Genomic DNA, 20245 nt, shown 5'->3' with positions numbered 1-20245 from the left:
GAACAGCCAGACATAGAGGCAAATACTTTATTAATTCCACATCCTGAGAAAGGGATTGGGAATGTCATAGGAAACGCTGGTCCTGGTTGAAACAGCTTTAGAAGTGCCCCCAGTTGGGGCTGCTGGGCTGAGGAGGGGCCGGCACCTCCATGGGCTGGGGGATCACCTGCTGGCACCACCAGCTCAGTCATGGGATCCCCTGGGATCTCACCCCCGCAGGGATAAACAGCCACGGGCTCACTGCCAGATCCATGGTAATCCATATGGTAATCCATATGCAATCCATAAGGCATCAACCGCCCCCACATCCTATGGGGAACACAGAGTGACTCATCTGCCATCGTCACCCCTCCTGCTTCCCTCCCACTGATGTCTGGGAATGCAGGGGCAGGAATTGTGAGACACTGGTCTGGAGGAGCTGTGGGACAGGGTGTGTGTCCCCATGGAGCAGCTCAGACTCTGCTGTCCCTCCCAGGGGCAGGGAGGCAGCTGAGGGGCACAGCTGGATGTGGCACAGCTCCCAAAGCTTCCCACAGCAGCACCATCACACCTCGGGAATGGCCAGGAATGAAAGATGGGAAAAGCCAACCAGGTCCCCGCCTCACTGCGTGGAGAGGGACAGAAACTTTGGGATGTCAGGTAACTACATTAAACAACTCAAAGAAAACAAAAAAAACACCTGGAAAACTAAATTCAAGAGTCCCAACAGCTTGTCTGTTGGGCAGTGGCACTGGGAGGGACGTTCCCCGTGCACCAGCAGTGCGTGGGGTGAGTGTGGGGCTCAGGCCACGGACACGTTCCGGTGGCTCCGGCGATGCCGGAGCGGTGCCAGGCCTGGCTTTCACTGGCTGCCTCCGGGCAGGTCTCACTCCCCTCCGGCTGAGGTAGCTGCAGAACTGGTTTCCCTTGGGATTTGTTACGGTGGGATTTGGGGCACAAGGAGATGAGCTGTGGCTGGGAGAGCGGGAGCAGGAGCCGGTGGCTGCCGTGGCGGATCCACGAGGATCAGGTACTGCTGGCAGCACAGGGCTGGCTGACCCATCAAGTATTCCCAAAATGACTGCATCCATGCAGGATGGTCCCAAGAGTGGCTGTGGACTCCCTGATGGACTGGCCAGGACCCCTGGAATATGCAAGATCGGAACAGTGGGGTTTGATTTGTTCTATGGATCTTCCAGTGCAAAGCTCTGGCGTTCCCAGCCTCCTGGAGGGGTTGGTGGATTTCCTCCCTGGGATGGGGAGTGACAAGCGTGGCCAGGACGTGGTGGGGTCTCCCTTCATCCGGCGTCTTGGTCAGGAAGCTTGGTCGGTGGAGCGAAGGGCTCCTTGGGAAGGCTGCCACTCCATTCCCTTCTCCCTGTCCTCTTCAGTTGTGTTCCCAAGGCGAGGGGTCAGTTCCAGTGTCAAGTAATGAGAGAGCTCAGCTGCTGTTTGACCTGGTCATCTCCCAGGCACGTCAGCTTGGCAAAATTCCAAGCATCAGCCAACAGGCACAAGAGTCAGTGGAATGGTGAAGCTTTTCGGGTCGCTGGAGGCTCCTGCAATTTGCTCTCTGTGGTGGTCTCCGTGCTTCCCATTCCTTCTACAACTCGGGGAAGCTCCTAAAACGCAGCAGATTCCCAACCCCGGTGCCCACCACGCGCAAACCCAACGCTCACAGCTTTTCTCCGGGGCCACGCCCAGTTCGGATCTGCCCCGCGGTCATTTCTGCATCATCGCCGACAGCGCCGCCCTGGTTCCCAGCCGGACCACGGGCTGCACGGCTCTCCCGACGCAGTTGGGAAGGGGGCAGTCCTTGTCCGGGAGCTCCAGCTGCGTCGCTCCCAACAGGAGCACGTTGGGCGGGCCCACTTTTGTCGGCTTGGGGCTCGCGTTCCCCTTGGAAACGTTCCTCTGGGCCCCGGGAACCGCGGGATGCTGGGGTGCCGGGATGGCGGCGGCGGGCTGGGCGTTCCCCGCCGCCCGCAGCGCGGCCAGGGCTCGCTCGTGGATCTTCTCGTGGCGCAGGAGGTGGGTGCGGCGGGTGAAGCACTTGTTGCAGGAGCTGCAGCAGTGGGGCCGCTCCCGCATGTGGGTGCGGAGGTGCCGCTGCAGCGACACGGAGCAGGACAGCACCCTCTTGCAGTACATGCACTTCGTCTTGGGGTTCGGCGGCCGCGCGGCCCCGGCGCCGGACAGGCCCCCTCCGTCCGGCTCCTCCTTGGGCTGGCCCAGCCAGGCCCCCCCGGCGTGGATGCCGTTGCCCAGCCCGGGGGCGCCGCCGCACAGGTCCCTCCGCGGGCGGACGCGCAGCTCCGGGTGGACGTTGCCCCACACCTTGGCCCCGAAGGCCCTGTCCTTGATGTGGATGCTCCGGTGCAGGTCCAGGTGCCGCTTGTCGGTGAAGCCGATCTCGCACACGGGGCACTCGTAGGGCCCCTCCTTGGCGTGGCTGCGCTGGTGGATGATGAGGTTGATCTTGAGGCGGAAGCGCTTCCCGCACTCCGTGCAGGGATGGCACCATTCCCGCACGTACCCGCGCCGGCAGTTCCCCATCAGGAGGCTGCTGGTCTCGCACCGGCTCGGCTTCTTCTTGCCCTTGGCTTTGACCAGCTCGTTTTTGGGGAACTTCTGTATCTCCAAGCCGGGACAGGAACCCTCTGTGGAATCCTCTGGCAGCACCTCGGACTCCTCTTCCTTCACCTCCGTGTTCTCAGGAGAAGCCCCTTCACACGGCATTTCATCTTCTGGTAACCAGGCTTCCTCTGGAACAGAGGGACACCGGGTTTGTGTCACCAGGTGTGACACAGAGCAGGGCAGTGCCTGTCCCTGTGCTGGCACTGCTGAGGTGGCACCTCCAGTGCTGGGGGCAGTTCTGGGACCCTCAGAACAATAAAGACATTGAGGGGCTGGAGCGTGTGCAGGGAAGGGAAGGGAGCTGGGAAGGGGCTGGAGCAGCAGGAGCAGCTGAGGGAGCTGGGGGGGCTCAGCCTGGAGAAAAGGAGGCTCAGGGGGGACCTTCTGGCTCTGCAATCCCTGACAGGAGGGGGGAGCCGGGGGGGGGGTCGGGTTCTGCTCCCAGGGAACAGGGACAGGAGGAGAAGGAACGGCCTCAGGCTGTGCCAGGGGAGGGGCAGGTCGGATACTGGGAAAATTCCTCCTGGAAAGGGCTTGTCCAGGGCAGGGGTGGAGTCCCCATCCCTGGAGGGATTTCAAAGCCATGTGGATGTGGCACCTGAGGACATGGGTCACTGGTGGCCCATGTCCTGATGGTTGTCCTTCTCCCTCCCCACTTCCAGCCCATCAGGGCTCTGGGAGCTGCTTCCCATCCAACAGATCCCATGTCCCCAGCACAGGGTGACTCACCTGTGTCGGGATCCTCCGGATCCTCTGGATCCTCCTCCATCTCCATCCCTGGCCGATGGTCCCCCAGGGACATGACGTTCATCACCAGGATGGGGAGTTCTGTTTGCAGGGAAGAGGGATTTGAAAGACCCATGGAGAGCTCCCCGCTCCGGTGTGAGGAACTGGAGATTGCCAGGAGTGTGCGGAAAAGCCGGAGAGAGCTGTGGCTCAAGAGCCACAACACGGATTAGATATTGCGAAAATTCCTCCTGGGAAGGGCTGCCCAGCCCTGGCACAGCTGCCCAGGGCAGGGGTGCAGTCCCCATCCCTGGAGGGATTTCAAAGCCCTGTGCATGTGGCACTTGGGGACATGGTCAGTGGTGGCCTTGGCAGTGCTGGGGGATGGGGGAAGATGATGGTCTTAGAGGGCTTTTCCAACCTCATGGATTCTAAGGAAAGCCTGTGAGGTGTTAGGAGGAACTGAAGTCACACATGGACCAAAAGCAGAGGGAGGGCTGGGAGAAGGACACCAAGGTGCCATGTGCCATCACCTCCATGGAGCAGCCTCACTCCACCATCTCCACAGGCTGCATTCCCATGTCCAGGCCCTCAGCCCCTTCCACTGTCCAGTGCCAGCGACCCAAGGCTCCCACTCCTCCCTCTTGATGCTCCTCTGAGCACCAGGACCAACTGTGCCCTCTGCCACGGGCACTGCCAGAGAAACACCCCTGGCACCCCTGGGACTCACCTGGCTCCGCTTCCATGGGGACAGGACCTTCTCCCGAAGCCTCTTCCTGCTGCTCTGTCTCTGATGGTGGCTGTGGGGGCTTCTGAATGTTGGGGGCACCTGTCTGGGGGGGTTTCTGTCTGTCCCCTGTCTGTGTCCGGGAACGTGTCTGTCTGTCCCCAGTCTGCATCTGGGAACGTGTCTGTCTGTCCCCAGTCCATATCTGGGAACGTGTCTGTCTGTCCCCAGTCCGTGTCCGGGAACGTGTCTGTCTGTCCCCAGTCTGTGTCTGAGGGTGTTTCTGGCTGTCCTCAGTCTGTGTCTGAGGGTGATTCTGGCTCTCTCCAGTTTGTGCCCGTGGATGATTCTGGCTGTCCCCAGCCTGTGTCTGTGGATGATTCTGGTCTGTCCCCAGCCTGTGTCTGTGGATGATTTCTGTCTGTCCCCAGTCTGTTCCTGGGAGTGTTTATGGCTGTCACCAGTCTGTGCTGTTTCTGTCTGTCCCCAGTGTGTGTCTGTGGTGGTTTCTGTCTGTCCCCAGTCTGTTCCTGGGGGTGTTTCTGGCTGTCCCCAGTCTGTGTCTGAGGGTGATTCTGGTTCTCCCCAGCCTGTGTCTGTGGATGATTCTGGTTGTCCCCAGTGTGTTCCTGGGAGTGTTCCTGGCTGTCCCCAGTGTGTTCCTGGGAGTGTTCCTGGCTGTCCCCAGTCTGTTCCTGGGGGTGTTCCTGGCTGTTCCCAACGTGTGTCCCTGGGGGCTCCTGACCCTCTTTGTCAGGGAGCTCTTCCTCCCTCTCGATCCGGGATGGGCTGTTGGCCTTGGCCACAGCACTGTCTGCTCCTGGGGCAGAGGAAAAGGTGTTTGTCAGGGTTTGGCTGCACCTTTACCCTGCCAGATTCCCAAAGTGACCCTTGTCCCCAGCCCAGCCAGACACACAAACACCTCCTCCCTGCCCCAACCCCGGGGGTGGAGCAGGACAAGCAGAGCAGCTCCAGCCTCCTCCTCCCACCTCAGCTCCCAGTTCCTCACTTCCCACCACGTCAGGCAGGAATGTCTCTGGAAGCCCCATTGCTCCAGACCCCAGCCCAGCCCCTCCTGCAGGCTTTGCCTGCTTTTCTCCATGGGATCCATTGACACAGCACAAACACCCCCCTTGGAATGAAGGTTCACAGTGCTCCAGGAGATCTCCAGGAACAGCCACCTCCTCCTGGCACCCACCTGGGCCAGCTTCCATGGGCATTTCATCTTCCAGAGACTCCTCTGCCTGGTTCATCTCCTCTGGTGCCTGGGGGGGCTCCTGTGTCTGTGTGGGCTCTCGATGCTCTTTGTCACTGAGCTCTTCATCCCTCTCGATCTGGGACAGGATGTCGGGCTTGGAAATGGCATAGTCTGTCCATGGAGCAGAGGATGGGGTTACTGGGAGCTGCTGCACCTTCATCCTGGCAGATTCCCAAAGGGACCCTTCTCCCTTCTCCCCAGCCCCGGCAGAGACACAAAAACCTCATCCCTGCTCCATCCATGGCAGAGCCATTTCCTTGGTCCCGTGGCAGGATCCACCCAGGAAAAGTATCTCAACCAACAGAGCATGAACTAAAATTTCAAAGGAGAGGGAAAAGCCTTGGCTGGAACATTTTCCTCTAGTGGAAGGCAGAGACACCTTCCACTATCACAGGTTGCTCCAAGCCCTGTCCAGCCTGGCCTTGGACACTTCCAAGGATCCAGGGGCAGCCACAGCTTCTCTGGGCAACCTGTGCCAGGGCCTGCCCACCCTCCCAGCCAGGAATTCCTTTCCAGTATCCCAACCTTCCCTGCCTTCTGGCAGTGGGAAGCCATTCCCCCTTGCCCTGGCACTGCATCACAATGGTTCCCCAGCTCTGGAATCCACTTCCATAGCCAGGAGGAACAGAATTCCACGTAGATATTTCTCTCTAAGAAATTATTTTGCTTTACTGTTATTATTTACTCCAGGAATTCTCTCCGGATGCTGCTCCTGGCTCACAGGCAGGAGCGAGGGGAAACAGTGAGGGTCTGGCAGCCCAGGAGTGGTTCTGCCACTGGGGACCTGAGGGGACGGCTGGAGCTGTGCCAGGGGAGGGTTAGGCTGGATGTCAGGAAAAGGTTCTTCCCCAGAGGGTGGCTGGGCCCTGGAACAGCTCCCCAGGGCAGCGGGCACAGAGCTCAGGGAGCGTTTGGATAACGCTCTCAGGGGCAGGGTGGGATTGTTGGGGCTTTGCAGGGCCAGGGGGTGGACCCGTGATCCTTCCCAGCTGGGGACATTCCAGGGCTCCCCGAGCCTTACCCAGGGACACCAGCGTCTCGTAGTTGCCCCTCATCACGGCCCTGTACAGGTCCTTCTGCCAGCGCTCCAGCCTCTGCCACTCCAGCTCGTTGAAATACACCGAGACGTCATCGAAGGTCAGCGGCACCTGGAACCACAGGGACCCCGCCTGGCTCCGCAGCCCCCGCGCACGCAGGAGCTCGGCCCGCGCCCCGGGGAGCCCCCTGGACACCGTTACCTTGGGGACCTCCCCGCGGGAGCCGGGGGGCAGGCGCAGCAGCCAGAAGTTCCTGTTCTTGAGGAGGTTCTCCAGGTTGAGCAGGCGCTGCTGCAGCTCCCCGTAGCCCTGCAGGAGGGTGCCCAGGGCGGCCAGGCCGCTGCCCAGCTCCCCCACCAGGGTCTCGCAGGCCAGGAGCCGGCGCTCGGCGCGTTCCGTGCGGCTCCGCAGCTCCTGCAGCTCCGCGCCCGGCCCCGCCCTCTGCCGCGGGGAGCCCACCTGGGGGTCAGCAGGGGGTTTGGGGGTCAGGACCCCCGGCAGCCCCAGGGGTTCCCCAGACCCCCATCCCGCAGGGATCTGCCAGAGCCTGCCTGCCACCCCCAGGGGAGCATCGCCATCCCCGCTTTCCCCAGGCCCAAAGGAGACCCCCATACCCCAAACCAGCACCCCCAAGGGATCCCCCCATCCCCGCTTTCCCCAGGCCCAAAGGAGACCCCCAGACCCCAAACCAGCACCCCAAGGGATCCCCCCATCCCTGCCTTCCCCAGTGCCCAAAGGAGACCCCCAGACCCTGAACCAGCCCCCCAAGGGATCCCCCCCATCCCTGCCTTCCCCAGGATGCAAAGGAGCCCCCAGACCCTGAACCAGCCCCTCAAGGGATCCCCCCCATCCCTGCCTTCCCCAGTGCCCAAAGGAGCCCCCAGACCCCGAAGCAGCACCCCTAAGGGACCACCTCATCCCTGCCTTCCCCCGGATCCAAAGGAGCCCCCAGACCCTAAACCAGCACCCCAAGGGATCCCCCCCATCCCTGCCTTCCCCAGGATGCAAAGGAGCCCCCAGACCCCGAAGCAGCACCCCTAAGGGACCACCTCATCCCTGCCTTCCCCGGGATGCAAAGGAGCCCCCAGACCCCCGCACTGGCAGCCCTGAGGGACCCCCAGCACCCCTGGGGGACCCTCCTGTCCCCATGAACTGTCACCCCTAAAGGACCCCCATGTCCAGCCCCCCGAGGGGTCCCCCAGCCCCGCCTCTCACCGGACCAGCGCCCCTGGGGGACACTCCCGCGCCCCTGAACCAGCGCCCCCGGGGGAACCCCTTGAAGTGTCCCCCCCAGGGACCCCCCTTCCCCCTCCCCAGCCCCAGCCCCCACGCGCGGTTCCCCCGCGGTTCCCCCGCTGCCCGCTGCCCGTGTCCGTGCGCGGTGTCCCCGGTGCCACCTGCGCTCCCGCTCCCCGCCGGGACGTGGCCATGGCCGCTCCGGCCCCGCGCCCGCGCCGCCCGCCGGGCCCGCAGAGGGCGCCCTTCCCCCGCAGCGCCGCCGCCGGGAGCGAGCGCCCCCTGCCGGCCGGGAGGAGCCGCGGCCAGGGGGCGGGGCCACATCAAGGGGCGGGGCCACATCAAGGGGGCGTGGCCACATCAAGGAGGCGGGGCCACATAAAGGGGGCGTGGCCACAACAAGGGGGCGTGGCCACACCAAGGAGGCGGGGCCATCGCAGCCGGCCCCCAAAGGGCCCCCCCGACCGTCCCCACCCACGGCCCCAGACCCCCGAAGGGGCACCCCCGGGCTGGGATCGCCAGGGGGACCCCTGCCCTGGGACCAGCACCCCTGGGGACCCCCCCAGTCCTCCTGAACCAGCACCCCTGGGGACCGTGAACTGGGAGCCCTGAGGGGTCCCCCAGCTCCACCTGCACTGGGAACGGTGTGCCAGGATCCGGAGCACTGGCTTGGGGAACACCGGGATGTGGAACACCAGGATGGGGGATAACACCTCCAGAGCAGCTTCAGGCGCAGGTCCCACAGCAGCTGGGGGTAGGGGGCTGCCAGTTCTGCCCATCCTGGGGGTCGCTGTCCCTCCAGGCAATCCTCAGGCACAGCGGGATCAGGCCCACTGGGATCAGGCCCACCCCATGGAGAAGGGACCCAGCTCTCCCACGGGATACAGCCAGGGCCCTGTATCCCGCCACTGGAGCCCAGTGCAGACCAGGAACACCTGAGCTGTGCCAATGAGGAGATCCATGGGGATGTGAGGAGTGCAGGGAGGGCTGGGATGGGTGGGAGTGGGGCTGGGAGCAGCACCCCCAGTGTGGGGTCATCCCATCAGGAATCACCCACCACGTGTGTGTGTCCTAAACACATCCACTCCCTCCGGTGCTCCGGCTTTATTTGGGAGCTGAGAAAAGAGGGGGGCAGTTGCCCCCAGAGGGGTTTTGGGGGAAGGGATTGGGGGGCTCAGCTCAGGGCAGGGAGGGGGTGGCTGAGCCCCCGGCTCTCTCCTGGCATGGGGCTCTTCCCAGCCCCTGGCATTGCTCCCGGCCTCTGGCGTCGCTTCCCGCTGCGCTGCTGGGTGTTTGGAGCATCCTGGGGGCCCTGCACAGGGGGCCCTGCCCAGCCCGGGGGTCCTGCTGGGCTCTGTTGGGACGTGTCACGGCAGCAGGACACGGCCAGGGTGTCCCGCGGGATGTGCCAGATCCAGGTCCTCCCGCCGGGCTCTTCCCTATGGGAGCAAGGGCAGTGCAGCACAGAATCCCAGGACAGGGAGAGGCCATCCCATCCCCATCCCATCCCCATCCCATCCCATCCCATCCCATCCCCATCCCATCCCATCCCCATCCCACCCCACCCCACCCCACCCCACCCCATCCCATCCCATCCCATCCCATCCCATCCCCATCCCAGGGCTGTCTCTGTGCTCACCCTCCTGCCTGGCTGAGCCACATCCTCCTCACGGGAATTCCAGGGCATGGACTGGGACTCCTGCGGGACAGACACAGGTCTGGGACCCACCGGAGCCACCGGACACCGGGGGGGTGTCCCCACCTGCCCCGTGTCCCACATCCTGCTGCCCCCATTCCCGATCCATTCCCATCCATTCCCAATCCCGGCTCACCTCACTCAGGACGGAGAAGCAGCCGGAGCAGGGTCTGTGCGGCCTCCGCCGGCCCTGGGGGGAGAGGCTGCATTGGGATCTGCCGGAGCCCTGGGCAGTGGGAATGTGGGCAGGACACGGAGCTTCCCAGGGAACTCCCCCCATGTCCCCCCTGCTCTCCCCTCGCCATTCCAGTGGGATCCTGTCCGGTTGTGCAACTCCGAGGGGCTGGAGCCCTGAGATCCCCTGCTCCTTCCCGGCACAGGGAAGGGGAGGCCGGAAAAGCCTCTCCCAGGGATGTGTCCTGGGGGTTGGGCAGGTGAGCGGTGTCCCCTGGGAAGCGGGATGGGGGGCACGGATCAATCCCCGCGGTGTGGGGGAACGTTCTCCCCCCTCGCTGCTCTCTCTGCTCCCACTCCTGTCATTCCCAGCCCCGTCATTCCCAGCCTTTCCCTGCTCCTCACACCACCGACCTCTCTCCCCTGCGCCTCCATCCTCGGGTGCCCGAGCTCGGCTCTGGATCCGGCTCTGCCTCCGGATCCGGCCACAGCCACCATGGCCACGGCAGCCACGGCACAGAACAGCCACAGCCTCATGGCCTGCTCCGGCTGCTCCCGCTGATCCGGCTGATCCAGCTGCTCCCGCTGCTCCCGCTGCTCCAGCCGCTCCGGCTGCTCCCGCCTCCCTGCTGTCCCGGAGCTGTCAGCTCTGTCCCGCACGGACCTTGGCCCCGGACGTCACCGGCTGACCCCGGGAGGTCGATGGGCGCTGGAGCTGCCAGGGACAGGAAGAACCATCCTGGATCAGGGATGGGGTGGGAATATCCCCCCAAAAGTGGTGTCCGAGGGGTCCTGCTCTTCCCCTGCCTCTCACAGAGAGTCCTGAGATCCTGGAATGGCTGCAACAGACAAACCCCCCAATTCCAGACTCTGGGATCCTTGTTGAGCCCACCCAGACTCACCGTGCCCAGCCAGGGACTAATCCTGACTCCTCTGATCCCTGGGACACGATGGGATGTGATTGATCCTGCATTTCTGACTCTAATGCCAAAGACGTGGAGGCAGGAGAGAGGAATTCCACGGGGAATTCCAAAGGGTAAACAGAGGGAACCACTTCCACAGCATCAGGGAGGGAGGGAAATAAGGAAGAGCCAGAGACACAGGATCGCTGGGACAAATCCAGAGTGGAAAACCCCAGAGCCTGGAGCTGGGCCAGATCCGGGACAGTTTGTGCTGGAAAACCTGAGAATTCTCCCGAGAATTTTGGGGGTTCTGGGAGAATCCAAGACTCTGGAGCTCAAAGCAGGTGGCAGGGGGTGGGACTGGGGGGGCTCTGCTTCCAGGGAACAAGGGACAGGACAGGAACGGCCTCCAGCTGTGCCAGGGCAGGGGTAGGTCGGACACGGGGAAAATTCCCTCCTGGGAAGGGCTTTTCCCGCAGGGCAGGGATGGGGTCCCCATTCCAGGAGGGATTTCATTCCCGGAGGGTTTCACTTCCGGGTTACTTCCGGGTTGACAATGGCGGCGCTTCCGGGATGGGCGGGGCCTCGGCCGGAAGCGCGTGCGGGAGAGGCCGCGGGGCCCCCAGGAACGTTCCGGGGTCCCCCCGGGCCCCCCGGCCCTCCGGCCGCCATGGCGGGACAGGCGCAGGTAGGAGCCGGGCGAGCCCCGGGCCGCCCTTCCCACCGCCCCGGCCCTCGATGCCCCCCGTCTTTGGGGGGGGCTCTCACAGCCCCTCCCGGGCAGGGGCTGGAGGAACTCGGCCTTAAATAGCCAGGACCCCCCATACCCCCATCACACCCCAAACCACCCCTCAGAGCCCCATCACAGCCCCCATCGCTCCCCACCCCATCACCCACCCCAACCCCCCACTGCCCCCAAAATCCCCACCATACCTCCCATGACCCTCCCAAAATCCCCCATGGGTGTCCCAGCACATCCTCCACCCCATCCCAGCCCCCTTATCCTCCACCCCTAACCCCCAAAACCTCCATTACCCCCCAAAGCCTCCCTCACAGCTGCCCAGTTCACCCGTCCAAAACCCCCTCACGCCCCAAAATCACCCCTCATCACCCCCAAACCCCCATCACCCACCCAACACCCCCATCAAATCCCCCAAACCTCCCATGCCACCCTGCAAAAGCCCCCTCAGCATTCCCCCCATCCTTCCCCTCCCTCTCTCCAACCCCTCCTTCCACCCTTCTCTCCGGGACCGATCCCAAGGGATTTCCTGGGATGGGTCATGGGGGGTCACCAGGGGCTGCCCAGAAAATCCCACCCAGCTTTGTGTGACCTGGAATATCCCAATCCCTTGTTGTCTCCTGGCAGGAGTGGGAAAACACATCCCGAGGTACCGGATTCCAGTGTTTGGTGCTGGATTCCAGCCTGTCCTTCTCCCAGATCCATAATTCACCCCGCTATGGGGCCCTTCCGTGGCCTCATATCCCAGGAGCTCCCCTGGCACGGGAATAGCACCTGGAAAACCGAAAATCTGGGAAGGAGGATGTGATTTGTGTGGGAATGTGTGATCCGTGAGCAGGCTGTGATCCCTGAGCAGGGTGTGATCCCTGGGGCTGTGATCCCTGGGCAGGGTGTGATCCCTGGAGCTGTGATCCCTGGAGCTGTGATCCCTGGGCTGTGATCCCTGAGCAGGGTGTGATCCCTGGGGCTGTGATCCCTGAGCAGGGTGTGATCCCTGGAGCTGTGATCCCTGAGCAGGGTGTGATCCCTGTGGCTGTGATCCCTGTGGCTGTGATCCCTGTGGCTGTGATCCCTGGGGCTGTGATCCCGGAGCAGGCTGTGATCCCTGGGGCTGTGATCCTGGAGCAGGATGTGATTCCTGTGGCTGTGATCCCTGCTCCCTGTGCAGGTGCCGGTGACCTTTGAGGATGTGATGGTGTTCCTGGGCCGGGCAGAGTGGGACTCGCTCCAGGCGGGACAGCGGGAGCTGTACCGGGACGTTGTGTTGGACACCTATGAGCTCCTGACATCCCTGGGTAACCCTGTGGCTCATCCTGGCGGGAATTCCCTCAGCGGGTCTCACCTCAGCGGCTTCCACAGCTCAGAATCCCAGAGGCACTGAGGTTGGAAAAGGCTTTGGAGACCCCGAGTCCAGCTATCCCTCAGCACCACCAAGGCCAGTCCCTGTCTCCAAGTGCCACATCCACACGGTGCTGAAATCTCTCCAGGGGATCCTTTCAGGCTGGACAACCTTTTCCATGAGGAATTTTCTCTAACAGGGGCTGATCAGGGAGTTTAGTGCTGGAAAAAGCAGCATTTGGGTCTGGTTTTGAGCAGCTCTGGAATTGTCATCCTGGGGATGGTCAGGGAGTGCAGAGGGAGATCCCGGCCCTGGGATGAGCAGGAGGCATTCCCTGCCTGGGAAAACCCATCAGTGAAGTTGGGAGGTGGTTCCCACACTCCCATCAGGGCTCTGCCTTCAGCCTTGGGAATAAATCCCTCTCCAGCAGCGTCTCCTTTGTTTTCCCACGTCCTGGAGGTGTTTCTGCACAGCCGGGTTGTCCCACACTTTGGTTTTCTCGTGTTCCCAGTTTATTCCCATGTCTGGGAGTGGGACAACACTGTGTGTCCCATTCCCAGGTTATCCAGGCCCCAAACCCGACATCCTGCACCGGCTGGAGCGTGGGGAAGAGCCCTGGATCTGCCCATCCCCAGGTGAGCAGGAACATCCCCACCTGGAGCAGCAGCTCCTTCCAAGCTCTGCGTCACCGGCACATCCCCGTGTTCCCACCTCATCCCTGTCCATATTCCTGCTCCTCGCTGCCCGTTTTGGGGGGGTCTCCCCCATTCCCTCCCCATGGGGGGAGATGGAGGCTCAGGAGATGCTGTGGATCTGCTTGTCTCCCTCTTCTCATGGAGCAACTTCCCCCCATTCAGTCACCTCTGAGCAGGTCCAAGGACAGGGCTCCCTCCTCCACCCCCATGGCTGTGGAGCAGATGGAATTCCCAGCCAATCTGCTGTTTTCCCTCAGGACACACCAGGAGCTGGCAGGAGGAGCCGCTCTCCAGCTGGTGGCCCACACCTGGTGGGAGTCCTGGGCTGGAGGAGGGTCCAGATCCCCCAAGTCCAGGTGAGTTCTGATCCCTCCTCTTCCTGTCCTGAGCCCCAGGAGCTCCTGCCCCATCCTGGTGCTGCTCCCATCTTCTCCCACCACTGGACTCTCCCGGTGTCCAGCAGACGTTGGATGTGGGCTCCTCCAGACTGGGGAGGAGGCATTTCCCTCTCCCTGCTCTGGCCAGGAAGAATCCAAGAACTTCCCACCTCTCTCCCGGCAGGCTGGCGCACTCTGGGGTGTCTCCAGGTTCAGAACTTGGGCTGTGGGGAGGGAAGGAGCGAATTCCCATTGGAAGCGGCCGGCGGAATGGGAAGCCAAGCCCAGACGTGGCCTGTGAAGGAGGAAGTAGAGGATGAACAGGGAGTCACGGAAAACCCACCCCAGAGCGGGACATTCCCGCCTCACTCCACGGGGGAACAGCAGGACACGGATCCTCGGGAGCAGCCGTGGGAGGACCCCGGGGAGAGGAGTCCTGGGAGCAGCCAAAGCCACGGACACACCTCGGGGGAGGCGCTGCCCCTCTGGGAGCCGTGGGAGCTGGGAACGGAGGAGCTGAGGAAGGCCGTGCTGAAGGATCACAGCTACTGCCTGCGGAGCAGGCTGGGAAGGCCCTGCTTCGCTCCGGGGCCCTGCTCCACGGGGGAGCACAGCTATTCCCAGAGGCGCTGGACGCACGGCGGGTTCTGCTGCGCCTGGAGCCGCAGGGCCAGGGCTGCCCGGCCGCTGCTGGGGCAGCGACCCCACGTGAATGGGATCCTCCGCAGGGCCAGGGACATCCTGCGCTCCTACCGGCCCTACTGGAGGGCGGCCGCGCCCCGGAGCTGCTGCTCCCTCTGCCGCGCTCGGACGGACAGGACGCCTGCGGGGAGTTGTATTCCCAAGGATCGGGACGGGCCGGGCGCCCTCCGGAGCGACGGGAATGCCGGAGGGGGGACGATGGACACGCAGGCCACAAAAGTGAGGCCTCTGGAGGCTCCGAGGACCCAGTGGCTCCAGGATCTTGGAGCCAAGGGGGACGTTAAGGGATGTGCGGGATGCGGGACAGCCGAGGTGGCGTCGCTCCAGGGCGTGTTCCAGGCGGTGGTCCAGACGGTCGGACAAATGTTGGAATCCGTGTGCCGGAAGCTGGAGCTCCAGGGGTTCACCCAAGGGAAGAGCATCTGGCCCATCATCATCCAGATCGACAACGTGGCGGAGATTGAACAGCTGTGACTTCCAGGGAAAAGGGATCGGAGTCCCTGGGGAAACCTGCCAGGGGGGGATCTGGGAGGAGGAACAGGGCAGGGGTGGAAAACTGGGAGTGTGGGGCCTGTGGGAAAGGGGGAGGCTTTGAGGAAAGGAGAGGAGCAGTGTGGGTCAAAGGAGGAAATAAAACAGAGAGGGGAGAACTGAGTCATGGAATCATGGAAACACTTGAATTGGAAAGGACCTTAAAGCCCATCCAGTGCCACCCCTCCCATGGGCTGGGACACCTTCCGCTATTCCAGGTTGCTCCAGCCTGGCCTTGGACACTTCCAAGGATCCAGGGGCAGCCACAGCTTCTCTGGGCACCCTGTGCCAGGGCCTGCCCACCCTCCCAGAGAAGAATTCCTTCCCAATATCCCTGCCCTCTGGCACTGGGAAGGCATTCCCATCTCCTGTCCTTCCTGACTGGTGGCTGATTGGTGTTTTCCAGACAGGATGGGCCCAATCACTCCCATATTTCCCATCTTTCCATTAAACTTCTTTGGTGAAACAAACCAATCAGCAAACCTCTGTCACAGGGATGGACCCTGAGTCCAGCTATGGGAAGAGCCAGGAGGAAGCGTGTGCAGGGAAGGGAAGGGAGCTGGGAAGGGGCTGGAGCAGCTGAGGGAGCTGGGGGGGCTCAGCCTGGAGAAAAGGAGGCTCAGGGGGGACCTTCTGGCTCTGCAATCCCTGCCAGGAGGGGGGAGGCGGGGAGCCGCTCTGTCCCTGTTCCATGTGGGTCCCATCCCTGTCCCCATCCCCGGGGCCGCCCGGACCCTCCGCCCGCCGCGGACGCCGCAGCGGCACCGCCAGCCAATGGGAGCGCGCTCCGCGGGTCACGTGCCGCGCTGCGCCAATCACAGCGCCCGCCGCCGGCCCGGATGTTTCCCGGCCGCCCCAACATGGCGGCGCCCAGTGAGAGCCGACAACGCCCCACTTCCGGGTCCGGGGGAGGACGCGCAGTGCGGGGGCGGGGCTTAAGCCGGAAGAGCGCGCTGAGCAGTTACGGTGAGGCCACGCCCCCGCGGTTGCCATGGGAACCGCTCCCACCGCTTCCTCCGGAACGGGAAACAGGGATAGGGAGCGGCGGGAGAGAGTGCGGGGGAGAACCCCGAGCTGCTCTGAGGGTTGGAGCCCCTCTGCTCTGGAGCCAGGCTGGGACAGCTGGGGGGGTTCCCCTGGAGAAGAGAAGGAGCCAGGGAGAGCTGAGAGCCCCTTGCAGGGCCTAAAGGGGCTCCAGGAGAGCTGGAGAGGGACTGGGGACAAGGCATGGAGGGACAGGACACAGGGAATGGCTTCCCACTGCCAGAGGGCAGGGATAGATGGGATGTTGGGAAGGAATTCCTGGCTGTCAGGGTGGGCAGGCCCTGGCACAGGATTGCCCAGAGAAGCTGTGGCTGCCCCTGGATCCCTGGGAGTGTCCCAGGCCAGGTTGGATCAGCCTGGGACAATGGAAGGTGTCCCTGCCCATGGATGATCCTTAAGGTCCCTTCCAGCCCAAACCATTCCCAGGCCATTCTGTGATGTCCCGGCCGTGCCCCCCCTTCAGATCCCACAATTCCAGCGTGGTTTGGATGAGAAGGACCTTGAACCCCCTCCAGTGTCTGACGGCTCCCCTGGGAACGACTCCAAGACAGCCCTGTGGGCGTTCCGGAATGGGGAGGGACAAATAAATGGCAAATAAACCAGGGATGGATTTATGAGCAGGAATTTCCCCAGCTCAGGGGTCAGTGTTTGGTTTTGGGCGGTGTGGGGGGAAGGAGGGTCAGAATTCACCTTGGAATAGAAACTTCCCCATGGAAAATCACCAGATTTTGCCTTTTCCATTGCCAAAGTTGCCTCTGAGGATTTTGTGGATGTTTGGAGCTGGCTCAGGGCTGGCAAAGGTGCTGAAAAATCAAATTTAAATATGTCAAATCTGTTTTGTGGCTGTTTGTCTCACTGTTAAACCCTAAGAGGGATCTGTCGGGAAAATGGGAATAATGGAGGAGTTTTGGAAGGAATTGGGCAGGAATTTGGGAGGAATTGAATTGGAAGGGGATTGGGAAGGAATAGGGGAAAATTGGGAAGGAATTGAATTTGTCAGGAATTTATCTGGAATTTGAAAAAATTCAGAAGGAATTTAAGAATATGAAGGGAATTTGAAAGGAATGGGGAAGAATCTGGAGGGAAATTAGAAGGAATTTTGATGGAATTGACAAATTTTAAGGGAATTTGAAAGGAATGGGTAACAATTTGTAAGGAACTGGAAAGGATTGGGAGGGAGTTGGGAAGAACTTCACAGAATCACACAGAATTTGGAGGGAAGTGCAGAAGACTTGGAAAACAGGGAGAGGATGAACCTGGATGTGGTTCAGGATAATCCCACCCAGGGTCCCTTCTCCAGGGGAAGGCTCGACCTGGTGGCACCCGGATCTTTCCTGGGTCACCCCGCGTTGTGCTGCAGGGCTGGGACTGCCACCCTCCCTCCCTCCCTGGGGCCTTCCCGGTGCCCCCCGGGTGTTTGTGTCCCTGTGATTTACCGGGACGTTCTCCAGGGCCTCCGGCGATCCCGGCTCCGAAGCTGCCGCGTGGCCCTGGGGGTTGGACCGGGGGTCATTCCCGGGACACGGATCCCGGATCCGGGTGTCCTCCTGGAGCTGGGCCTGGGGCAGGGCGGCCGCTCCCGGGGAGCTGTTTGGTCAAACCCCCCTTGTTTCCCCCCCCCGGGGGACAGGCTGTAAATCAGCTGTAAATCAGCTGTAAATCAGCCCCGGGCTGGAAAACCCCGGCCTGGGGCAGGAATGTGTCCTCGGAGAGCCAGGGAATTGGGGGGGGTGGAAAAGGCTCTGAGACAGCCCAGCTGTCCCCCAGCACTGCCGAGGCCACGTCCCCAAGTGCCACATCAAAGTCCCCAAGTGCCACATCCACAGGGCTTTGAAACCCCTCCAGGGATGGGGACTCCACATCCCTGTGTCAGGGCTGGACAGCCCTTCCCGGGAAGAAATTATCCCAGTATCCAACCTGAGCCTCCCCCGGCCCAGCCTGAGGCTGTTCCCTCTCCTCCTGTCCCTGTTCCCTGGGAGCAGAGCCCGACCCCCCCCGGCTCCCCCCTCCTGTCACCCAGATGGGGGCACAGGGTGGGGGACACGGTGATGCCCCCTCAGGGTTTGAGGCCTGGAGGCTGAACTTGTCACGGATCCAGATCTGACTGCACTGGAAAAACCCCTGGAAAAGCACCCTGATCCTGGCAAAGAATTCCTTGACCTTGGATCTCTGGATCCAGCCAAACTAGGAGGACAAACAGCGGTGTCAAACTCTGGGGGGATGGGGAGGGGGTCTGGGGGAGCCGGGACCCCCATCCCGGCCCTTTCTTACCTTGGCGGGAGCCTTCCCGCAGGAGAGCTCCACCGTGGGCTGCTGCTCCTCCAGGAACACGGAGCCCTGGCACCAGGTCAGCGCCTGCGGGGACACCGAGGGGACACGGGACAGCCTGAGCCCCCTCCCACTGATCCCAGTTCCTCCTGCTGATCCCAGTTCCTCCTGCTGATCCCAGTCCCTCCTGCTGATCCCAGTTCCTCCTGCTGATCCTGGTTCCCCCCCTTGATCCGAGTTCCCCCTGCTGATCCCAGTTCCCTCCCACTGATCCCAGTTCCCTCCTGCTGATCCCAGTTTCCCCCCACTGATCCCAGTTCCCTCGTACCAATCCTAGTTCCCCCTGCTGATCCCAGTTCCCGAGCCAGCAGCTCCTGCCACCCCCGAGGGCCGTTTCTTGGGGTCTGGCACGTGGTTTCCTCCAGGGTGAAGCTCCCCAGGTCTGGAAGAGGGGACAGATCCTGCTCTGGGCCATCCAGGGCCACGTCGTGTCTCTCTGTCACTGTCACCCTGTCCTTGTTGTCCCCTCCATGGCAGGGGGACCCCAAACCCTGTGGCCTCTCCCCTGCTGACCCCCAGCTGACCCTACACCCGTCCCCAGTGACCTGTGGGGGCTGGCCTGGGCTCCTGGCCAGACTCACCCCCCTGGGAATGTCCCGGTGTCACATCCCACGGGAACGCCCCCGGCAGGTCCCATAAAAGCCCTTCCAGCCCGGTGGGGAGCAGAAGGCAGGAGCAGGATGGGGCCGTGCCGGGCGCTGCTGCTGCTGCTGCTGGGGCTGGTGGGAGCCTCCACGCCGGGGCCGGACGGATCCACGGAGGTTTGGGACGGATCCATCCCGACGTCCCCGCCGGGATCCGGCACCGTGAGCTACGAGGCCGTGGTTCGGGCGGCCGTGGAGCTGCTCAATGCCAGGGCCGTCAGTCCCTACGTGCTGCGGCTGCGGGAGGCCCAGCCCCGGCCCGGATGGGTGGGTGCTCCGCTCCCCATTCCCAACACAGCTCCGGCTCAGGCACTGCTGGATCCCACCCTTCTTCAGCTCCCCATTCCCAGGCTCAGGCAGTGCTGGATCCCACCCTTCTTCAGCTCCCCATTCCCGGCACAGCTCCGGCTCAGGCACTGCTGGATCCCACCCTTCTTCAGCTCCCCATTCCCAGCACAGCTCCGGCTCAGGCAGTGCTGGATCCCACCCTTCTTCAGCTCCCCATTCCCAGGCTCAGGCAGTGCTGGATCCCACCCTTCCCAGGGCAAATCCACCCCCTCTGAGGTCTGACCCCCACAGGGATGAGCCACGTCGGGGCTGAGCCGGGCCCATTCCAGGCTGGATGTGGCCCCTCCTGGGGCTGGATCGGGCCCGTTGTGGGACGGGGCACTGCGGGTGGTGGGTCCCTGATGGGTCCTGTCCCCTCTCCCAGCCCTCGGACCTGCGGAGCCGGCAGGAGCTGAGCTTCGTCCTGGAGGAGACCACGTGCAGGGCCCCGGGAACGGACACCGGGAGCTGCAGGAGCCGCTGGCTCAGGGTGAGGCTCCGTCCGGGAACTGGGACCAGTGGGAGGGAACTGGGATCAGCGGGAGGAACTGGGATCAGCAGGAGGGAACTGGGATCAGCAGGAGGGAACTGGGATCAGCAGGAGGGAACTGGGATCAGCGGGGGGGAACTGGGATCAGTGGGAGGGAACTGGGATCAGTGGGAGGAACTGGGATCAGCGGGGGGAACTGGGATCAGTGGGGGGAACTGGGATCAGTGGGAGGGAACTGGGATAGGCGGGGGGGAACTGGGATCAGTAGGAGGGAACTGGGATCAGCGGGAGGAACTGGGATCAAGGAGGGGGAACCAGGATCAGCAGGAGGAACTGGGATCAGTAGGAGGGAACTGGGATCAGCGGGAGGGAACTGGGATCAGCAGGAGGGACTGGGATCAGTGGGAGGAACTGGGATCAGCAGGAGGAACTGGGATCAGTGGGAGGGGGCTCAGGCTGTCCCGTGTCCCCTCGGTGTCCCTGCAGTCGCTGACCTGGTGCCAGGGCTCCGTGTTCCTGGAGGAGCAGCAGCCCACGGTGGAGCTCTCCTGTGGGAAGGCTCCCACCAAGGTAAGAAGGGGCCGGGATGGGGGTCCCGGCTCCCCCAGACCCCCTCCCCATCCCCTCAGAGTTTGACACTGCTGTTGGTCCTCCCAG

General features: G+C 62.9%; 2 protein-coding genes across 2 annotated transcripts; one reads left to right on the top strand and one right to left on the bottom strand.

Moving 5' to 3' along the window:
• Positions 1-13: 13 nt before the first annotated feature.
• LOC126636123 (zinc finger protein 777-like) lies at positions 14-7800 on the bottom strand. Its single transcript, XM_050308025.1, has 8 exons — positions 7762-7800; positions 6566-6823; positions 6349-6475; positions 5268-5438; positions 4617-4889; positions 4073-4456; positions 3346-3444; positions 14-2744 (listed from the first exon to the last, which is right to left on the bottom strand). The coding sequence occupies exons 1-8, from the start codon at positions 7792-7794 to the stop codon at positions 1702-1704; spliced, it is 2388 nt and encodes a 795-aa protein (XP_050163982.1). The 5' UTR covers positions 7795-7800; the 3' UTR covers positions 14-1701.
• Positions 7801-10965: 3165 nt separating this feature from the next.
• LOC126636204 (zinc finger protein 8-like) lies at positions 10966-15174 on the top strand. Its single transcript, XM_050308157.1, has 5 exons — positions 10966-11060; positions 12280-12406; positions 13011-13085; positions 13403-13501; positions 13707-15174. The coding sequence occupies exons 1-5, from the start codon at positions 11043-11045 to the stop codon at positions 14696-14698; spliced, it is 1311 nt and encodes a 436-aa protein (XP_050164114.1). The 5' UTR covers positions 10966-11042; the 3' UTR covers positions 14699-15174.
• The last annotated feature ends 5071 nt before the right edge of the window (positions 15175-20245 follow it).

Source organism: Myiozetetes cayanensis, unplaced genomic scaffold (assembly GCF_022539395.1).
Source record: "Myiozetetes cayanensis isolate MyiCay16 unplaced genomic scaffold, myiCay2020 scf1, whole genome shotgun sequence".
In the NCBI taxonomy this organism is placed as follows: domain Eukaryota; kingdom Metazoa; phylum Chordata; class Aves; order Passeriformes; family Tyrannidae; genus Myiozetetes; species Myiozetetes cayanensis.
The sequence above is the reverse complement of the archived record's forward strand: the minus strand, read 5'-3'. Positions and strand labels throughout refer to the sequence as shown.